Below are 9,444 nucleotides of genomic sequence, written 5' to 3'. Positions count from 1 at the left end.
ACGTGACTGGCCGTCCTGACCTCAACCCCATAGAACACCTTTGGGATGAATTAGAGGCGGAGACTGCGAGCCCCTCCCCCAACATCAGTACCTGACCTCACAAATGGTCCAACATTCCCATAGACACACCCCTAAACCTTGTGGACGCCTTCCCAGAAGAGGCGGAGCTGTTATAGCGGCAAAGGGCGGAGCCAACCCAATACCGAACCCTACGGACTAAGACTGGGATGCCATTAGAGGGCAGAGCCAACCCAATACTGAACCCTACGGACTAAGACTGGGATGCCATTAGAGGGCGGAGCCAACCCAATACTGAACCCTACGGACTAAGACTGGGGCTGCCACACACACAAATATACACACTCGGAGTTTGCAGACGCGGCGGTGCAGTCGGCATTCACCCGTCACTCACCGTATCGCCAATCATCAGCTCTCCACATTTCTTCACGCCCGGATAGGACGCTCCATCCTGACACGTGGCGGTGACGCTGAGCTCCAGGTCCTCGGGGGTCTCCGAGACGGTTAGTTCCACCTTGGAGCGAATACTCTGCAACACATTATTAAAAAATCTTCAACATGAAATATCATAAAATGAAACAAAGAGAATTCTGTGTCTGTAATGAATGAATCTTCCCCGTCAGGTGACAGAACTAGAACCGCGTTCAATCTCCCGACGCCGGAGGGGCTGCAGGTAAAACCCGGCCGAGGGGGACGGACTATAATCAGTGAGTGACAATTTCGTAAGGACAAAGAGGAGAGCGTGCCGGAACAGACCCCTCGCTGTCTGCCCCTTCACCCCCTCCCCCCCACCCAACCCCCCGGGGCAATAAGCAGGTCACATCTCAGGTGCATTAGGAAAACTTGACATTCAGATCCATCGCATAAGAAAATGTTCTATTTAAACTCACTCCTGATTCATTGCAACGGTGGGAGCCCCTCATAATGGGCACAGCGGGTGTACAGACCCGAGAACTCAGCACAGGGATGGTGGGAGCCCCTCATAATGGGCACAGCGGGTGTACAGACCCGAGAACTCAGCACAGGGATGTCTGCAGCCCAGCATCCACTAGATATTAGTTTTGGGTGAAGTGGCCCTTTCACCTGCAGAGTGACAGATCTGAGTTATGCACCCCAAGGCTTTTCTCATAACCACAAATATCTGCAGTCTCGGGTTTTCCGGCACCTCGTGGAGAATAAGAGGGCAATGCACAGAATTTTGCAGGCTTACACAAGAATTCAATCAGTAAGATGACGAGGGAGTCGCTGCCCTCAATGTCTGACACCCCAGGCAGCAGTCTATGTGGCCTCACCACAGGCCTGGGCGCGTCCATCAAATGTGTTTACACTGTAACCCACGTCACGGATCAATAACGATTTACAATATGGAAAAGATTACAAAGTACAAAAGAGAAATATAATGAAACGTCTTAATTATTAATCCCAGCAGCCCTAGAATATACACAGAGAAGGGATTTGCAGGCTGATTCATCACATTTTTGTGGTTCGGCACATCTGGCCAGGTGGAGTGGAGACACGAAGCCCCCGGGAATCACATCCCTCCAATAACAAGTGTCCGGGACGAGGCCCTGACACGTCCACTAGAGGCGAGCAAAGCGTGTTGACAGGTGGGGGGATGGGGGGGTGTACCAGAAGGGAGCTCACTCCGCATATGTCGCAGAACGGACGGAAGGTGTCACTTACATTATAAGCATTTACTATCAGCTGGAGGATGTTCTGGGAACTCTGATCCAAAATCTCCACCGTGGTTCCCGGAATCAGCGCCGTGAAATTCTGAGAAAATAAAGACAGCAAATAGTGTAAAAATGGCGCTCTGTGTAACATAAACCACATGTACTATCCGTCACCCTGAGAGGTCATAAACAATCTGCTCTGGAAGTCCGAACATTGCAGAACTTAGACATCGGAAACATAATAAATCCGTAATTCAGAACATACTGTGCTAGATATTCACCAGTTGTGGACACGAAGTGCAACACACGGCCGAAAAACCTCAATGAAGTACAATGGGCATGTGCAGTATGTCCTGTCCTCCAACCCGCCTGCACTCTGACACTTATAAACACCCCAACACACAAATTTACTGGCATGGCAAATGTCAACCAGGAGCTTCTGTGTAATTACAAAAAAAAAAGAAAAAAGTATCTGACACAGTTCAGACTGGAGCTAGAGAGATACAAAGTAACATTGTTTATAAACATTGATCAGAGGAGAGATAGAGAGATACAAAGTAACATTATTTATATACATTGATCAGAGGAGAGATAGAGAGATACAAAGTAACATTATTTATATACATTGATCAGAGGAGAGATAGAGAGATACAAAGTAACATTATTTATATACATTGATCAGAGGAGAGATAGAGAGATACAAAGTAACATTATTTATATACATTGATCAGAGGAGAGATAGAGAGATACAAAGTAACATTATTTATATACATTGATCAGAGGAGAGATAGAGAGATACAAAGTAACATTATTTATATACATTGATCAGAGGAGAGATAGAGAGATACAAAGTAACATTATTTATATACATTGATCAGAGGAGAGATAGAGAGATACAAAGTAACATTATTTATATACATTGATCAGAGGAGAGATAGAGAGATACAAAGTAACATTATTTATATACATTGATCAGAGGAGAGATAGAGAGATACAAAGTAACATTATTTATATACATTGATCAGAGGAGAGATAGAGAGATACAAAGTAACATTATTTATATACATTGATCAGAGGAGAGATAGAGAGATACAAAGTAACATTATTTATATACATTGATCAGAGGAGAGATAGAGAGATACAAAGTAACATTATTTATATACATTGATCAGAGGAGAGATAGAGAGATACAAAGTAACATTATTTATATACATTGATCAGAGGAGAGATAGAGAGATACAAAGTAACATTATTTATATACATTGATCAGAGGAGAGATAGAGAGATACAAAGTAACATTATTTATATACATTGATCAGAGGAGAGATAGAGAGATACAAAGTAACATTATTTATATACATTGATCAGAGGAGAGATAGAGAGATACAAAGTAACATTATTTATATACATTGATCAGAGGAGAGATAGAGAGATACAAAGTAACATTATTTATATACATTGATCAGAGGAGAGATAGAGAGATACAAAGTAACATTATTTATATACATTGATCAGAGGAGAGATAGAGAGATACAAAGTAACATTATTTATATACATTGATCAGAGGAGAGATAGAGAGATACAAAGTAACATTATTTATATACATTGATCAGAGGAGAGATAGAGAGATACAAAGTAACATTATTTATATACATTGATCAGAGGAGAGATAGAGAGATACAAAGTAACATTATTTATATACATTGATCAGAGGAGAGATAGAGAGATACAAAGTAACATTATTTATATACATTGATCAGAGGAGAGATAGAGAGATACAAAGTAACATTATTTATATACATTGATCAGAGGAGAGATAGAGAGATACAAAGTAACATTATTTATATACATTGATCAGAGGAGAGATAGAGAGATACAAAGTAACATTATTTATATACATTGATCAGAGGAGAGATAGAGAGATACAAAGTAACATTATTTATATACATTGATCAGAGGAGAGATAGAGAGATACAAAGTAACATTATTTATATACATTGATCAGAGGAGAGATAGAGAGATACAAAGTAACATTATTTATATACATTGATCAGAGGAGAGATAGAGAGATACAAAGTAACATTATTTATATACATTGATCAGAGGAGAGATAGAGAGATACAAAGTAACATTATTTATATACATTGATCAGAGGAGAGATAGAGAGATACAAAGTAACATTATTTATATACATTGATCAGAGGAGAGATAGAGAGATACAAAGTAACATTATTTATATACATTGATCAGAGGAGAGATAGAGAGATACAAAGTAACATTATTTATATACATTGATCAGAGGAGAGATAGAGAGATACAAAGTAACATTATTTATATACATTGATCAGAGGAGAGATAGAGAGATACAAAGTAACATTATTTATATACATTGATCAGAGGAGAGATAGAGAGATACAAAGTAACATTATTTATATACATTGATCAGAGGAGAGATAGAGAGATACAAAGTAACATTATTTATATACATTGATCAGAGGAGAGATAGAGAGATACAAAGTAACATTATTTATATACATTGATCAGAGGAGAGATAGAGAGATACAAAGTAACATTATTTATATACATTGATCAGAGGAGAGATAGAGAGATACAAAGTAACATTATTTATATACATTGATCAGAGGAGAGATAGAGAGATACAAAGTAACATTATTTATATACATTGATCAGAGGAGAGATAGAGAGATACAAAGTAACATTATTTATATACATTGATCAGAGGAGAGATAGAGAGATACAAAGTAACATTATTTATATACATTGATCAGAGGAGAGATAGAGAGATACAAAGTAACATTATTTATATACATTGATCAGAGGAGAGATAGAGAGATACAAAGTAACATTATTTATATACATTGATCAGAGGAGAGATAGAGAGATACAAAGTAACATTATTTATATACATTGATCAGAGGAGAGATAGAGAGATACAAAGTAACATTATTTATATACATTGATCAGAGGAGAGATAGAGAGATACAAAGTAACATTATTTATATACATTGATCAGAGGAGAGATAGAGAGATACAAAGTAACATTATTTATATACATTGATCAGAGGAGAGATAGAGAGATACAAAGTAACATTATTTATATACATTGATCAGAGGAGAGATAGAGAGATACAAAGTAACATTATTTATATACATTGATCAGAGGAGAGATAGAGAGATACAAAGTAACATTATTTATATACATTGATCAGAGGAGAGATAGAGAGATACAAAGTAACATTATTTATATACATTGATCAGAGGAGAGATAGAGAGATACAAAGTAACATTATTTATATACATTGATCAGAGGAGAGATAGAGAGATACAAAGTAACATTATTTATATACATTGATCAGAGGAGAGATAGAGAGATACATTAACACATAAGTAACATATCAGTTTCATTCATCTCTCTACATTTGAGGGACGGGGGTTCAATCTGCGTACGATGTCAGTAAAAGTTTTTCTTACCTTGTACAGCAGATAATGATTTCGGGTGACGGCAAATATCAGATGGATGTTGTTCTCAGACAGCTTCTCCCCCAGAAGAGCGAGAGACGGGTAATCCTGGAAAGACAGACGGGAAGGTAGAGAAGGTGAGCGACAGACATCAGAAGTCTCGCATACAGAGGAGGAGGAAGAGGAATGTGAACCAACAATCAGAGATACAAAATATCTACAAGTGATACAAACTCTGAATTGTGAAACATTCCCAACTCAAGGTGACATTCCACCCGCAATGAAAAGATCATCTGAAGCCCAAAACCTTTTTTTTAATATATTTTCTTAAGTTTTGGATGGCGAAGGAAAGTGTTACACTTCACTGGGCATCCCACTGGGAAAATTTCCCTCCACTTCCTGTCCCACCAACACAACAGGAAGTGAGAGGGAAATCTCTGCAATGGGAACAAAGACCTGCCAGAGGTTCTATACGCTTCACCCCGAACCGAGAAGAACACAAAACCTTTTGGCTTTGGAAGCAATTTAAACATTTCAGTCCCAGATGTCTCTGCGGGTCTCAGGCTGCATGTGGTTCTGCTTGCACCCAGCGCTAAGCCCGAGGAGCTGGACCAATCATCTCCTGGGCTCCGGATCTGGAAAGGAGAACTCCATAATAATGTTTCAGGATTCCAGAAATATTTATTTCATTATAAACGTCCGTTAATGAAATAACTCGATGAACTCGCTGGACCTGCGTCTTTTTTCAACCTATAACACGTTTTGGGGGTTGTCACCTCCTTCATCAGGTAGATTAGGATGAGGGGGCGGAGCCAGAGACGAGATGTGAATTGGAGTAGAATCGTTCTTTCTTCATCAGATATAAATTGACGTTGGAAGTCCTGTTGACGGCGTCCTTAACCCCCGAAATGTGGGAGCGGCGCTCCATAGAATACAATACTTCCACATTGAGACATCACAACACTTCCTCTCAGCAGGCAAAGGACATACATGTTGCATTGCGCAATCTCCGTACAACCCCGACTTCCAATGCAAATTCATATCCAATGAAGAAATGGTTCCACTCCAATTCACGTCCCTGGCTCCGCCCCCTCATCCCAATCTGCCCGATGGAGGTCCCTGTGCTGAGTTCCCGGGTCTCTACACCCGCTGTGCCCATTATGAGGAGCTCCCACCATCCCTGTGCTGAGTTCCTGGGTCTCTACACCCGCTGTGCCCATTATGAGGGGCCCCCACCATCCCTGTGCTGAGTTCCCGGGTCTGTACACCTGCTGTGCCCATTATGAGGGGCCCCCACCATCCCTGTGCTGAGTTCCCGGGTCTGTACACCCGCTGTGCCCATTATGAGGAGCTCCCCCCATCCCTGTGCTGAGTTCTCGGGTCTGTACACCCGCTGTGCCCATTATGAGGAGCTCCCACCATCCCTGTGCTGAGTTCTCGGGTCTGTACCCCCGCTGTGCCCATTATGAGGGGCCCCCACCATCCCTGTGCTGAGTTCCGGGGTCTGTACACCCGCTGTGCCCATTATGAGGGGCCCCCACCATCCCTGTGCTGAGTTCCCGGGTCTGTACACCCGCTGTGCCCATTATGAGGAGCTCCTCCCATCCCTGTGCTGAGTTCCCGGGTCTGTACACCCGCTGTACCCATTATGAGGGGCCCCCACCATCCCTGTGCTGAGTTCCCGGGTCTGTACGCCCGATGTGCCCATTATGAGGGGCCCCCACCATCCCTGTGCTGAGTTCCCGGGTCTGTACACCCGCTGTGCCCATTATGAGGAGCTCCCACCATCCCTGTGCTGAGTTCCCGGGTCTGTACACCCGCTGTGCCCATTATGAGGAGCTCCCCCCATCCCTGTGCTGAGTTCCCGGGTCTGTACACCCGCTGTGCCCACTATGAGGGGCCCCCACCATCCCTGTGCTGGGCTCTGGGGTCTGCACTCCTGTAGGTAGCACATCTCTTGTTGGTGTGATGAGGAAGATTCTCGGTGACAGGTAACGGGTATGAGGTGCACCGGGACGGCTCTCACCAGTTGATCGGCGGCGCTGTACTCGTTGTTGGTGTTCAGGTGACAATGCCCATCATGCGGCTGCACCAGTCCGGCCAGTTTCCCGTCCAGCGCGATGTGCGGCACGTCGTCGGTGGTGATGACCAGCAGGTGGGACGCCTCCGTTCTCCAGCCGATCTTCTCCTGGAGGGAAAACAGAAGGAATTCGGATTAGTTTCGCCTGATTGGTTCCTCAGAACTGAGAATTACAATAGAGAGGAGCAGCCGAGATCACCCCGAGGAGGTCACATGGTCCGGATTAGAGCCTGTGACCCCCGCGGCCGCGCCGCCATCATCAATGCCCAGACATGATGAGGAATGACATACGGAGGAGATTCACATGGTGGGCCAACCGCGCGGACTGCGGCCGCCGAACCTCAATGACGCAGAATAACGGCTCCGCGGAACCAGAAGATTTACCATCGTCCAGCACCCTGTACCTGGAGATCAGCCGACCATCGTCCAGCACCCTGTACCGGGAGATCAGCCGACCATCGTCCAGCACCCTGTACCTGGAGATCAGCTGACCATCGTCTAGCGGCATTTCCTAATCCTGCTCCCTGCGGCCCTCTGCAGGTGATCTTCAGCTGGCAGGACGGGGGGAGCCTTCAATCTTTTACTTTATATTTGGAAACAAACACAACTTTATAGATCTCTGCGGAGTTCCCGGTGACCCCGAAGTCCGCAATGACCCCGAGCGCGTCGCCTCGCGCTGGTCGGAGGTCTCGGCTCGCAGCGTTTATTTATTTTTTGTCCACCTAAAAGAAAAGCCAACAAGGCCGAGAGGAACGAGCCACACACACACACACTACAGATCCCGGGGTGACCTCTGACCCCCCTGTATAATAATGGCGTCACCCGGGATCCGGCGGAGTCAGCACTTGGAGTGTTTACAGAAGCGGAATGTTCCGGAGATGACAAACTCCCATCCAGGTCACTGAACTCTGCCATTCCCAGATCCTCCTTTCTGCGTGCCGATGAACGGGCGCCAATGTTCCACTCAGCTGCAGACAGCTGCTCTTCATTCCCTCCGCCGGATCTCATGACCTCCGTCTGGGAGGAGAAGATCCAGACAGATCAGCAGCTTCTCTCATCACATACATCACCGTGACTCCGCGCTTCTCTATGCAATGCAGGCAGATCACGGCTGGTGGGAGGAGCCTTCCACGCATCTCTATATACATGACATTTAATGAACGCGCGGCGAGATTCGGAGGAGTTCGGTGATTCATCCCAGAAACGGAATCTTCCGGGAAGACTCTGCAGCAACATGCCCGGCGAGGCTCCCGGCACACTGCGAACCAAATTCCTTTATGCCAACGCCGTTTTTTACCTTGTCTGCACTTTACCTGCAGACCAGGACTGAAGTCAAAAGGAGCGGCCACTCTCTCTTCAATGTCTTCGCTGCCAGGAGCCATAAATGAGGTTTTCTGTACCGCACTCGTGTCACCGCCGGAGATCACAAAGCGCTGGAACTAGGAAGCTCCCGCCGTGAGTTTAGCTACACGGCGTTCTATCAAAGTTTGTGACTGCGCTAGAATGTGTGACCAGTGACGTGGTCACACATTTTAACATAATCCCGCCCAGTTTTTCAGCGGTGGAATGTGTGACCGGTCACGTGGTGACGCATTCTAACGTTGTAACGCCCATTTTTTTCTGGTGTTAAAATCCGTGACCGGCTAAAGGTGAAGAATTCAACTCTTTCTCAGCTTTTCCAGGGCAGATCCGCACCGCATCAGATTGTATGTGCAGGAGAACCGATCTGCCCCGGAACAGCTGAGAAAGCGGCGAATCCTTCACCTTTAGCCGGTCACGGATTTTAACGCCAGAAAAAACAGGCGTGACTACGTTAGAATGTGTGACCACGTGACCGGTCACACATTCCACCGCTGAAAAACTGAGCGGGATGATGTTAAAATGTGTGACCACGTCACCGGTCACGCATTCTAACGCAGTCACAAACTTTGATAGAACACCGGGACTGGGGGGAAATCATCGGGGACCGCCCCCCGGATACACATTCTGCTCTGCACTTGTGTTTGTCTGGAACAGACACTCGTCAGTCCCGGACATGACCTCCCGACTGAATGAGGTTTTCAAGGGGAACACCACCCAAAACTGACACTGTTTATATTACAGAAGGAGCGGAGACACATAAAAAGTGGGCAGTGGAGACACAAAACACTCCAAAAAGGACACAAAAACACAATGTGGGTGCATTGGGGGGGG

General features: G+C 44.9%; 1 protein-coding gene across 1 annotated transcript in view; it reads right to left on the bottom strand.

Annotated features, from left to right (window-relative positions):
* The window catches only part of ITGB5 (integrin subunit beta 5), a 27,652-nt gene that overhangs the window by 15,326 nt on the left and 2,882 nt on the right, over nucleotides 1–9,444 (bottom strand). The window contains 4 exon segments of the mRNA XM_018561699.1: nucleotides 413–547; nucleotides 1,702–1,791; nucleotides 5,184–5,279; nucleotides 7,198–7,359. Coding sequence (XP_018417201.1) covers nucleotides 413–547; nucleotides 1,702–1,791; nucleotides 5,184–5,279; nucleotides 7,198–7,359 — 483 coding nt within the window.

This window comes from Nanorana parkeri, unplaced genomic scaffold, assembly GCF_000935625.1.
Source record: "Nanorana parkeri isolate BGI_ZX_2015 unplaced genomic scaffold, ASM93562v1 scaffold538, whole genome shotgun sequence".
NCBI classification, from domain to species: domain Eukaryota; kingdom Metazoa; phylum Chordata; class Amphibia; order Anura; family Dicroglossidae; genus Nanorana; species Nanorana parkeri.
The sequence above is the reverse complement of the archived record's forward strand: the minus strand, read 5'-3'. Positions and strand labels throughout refer to the sequence as shown.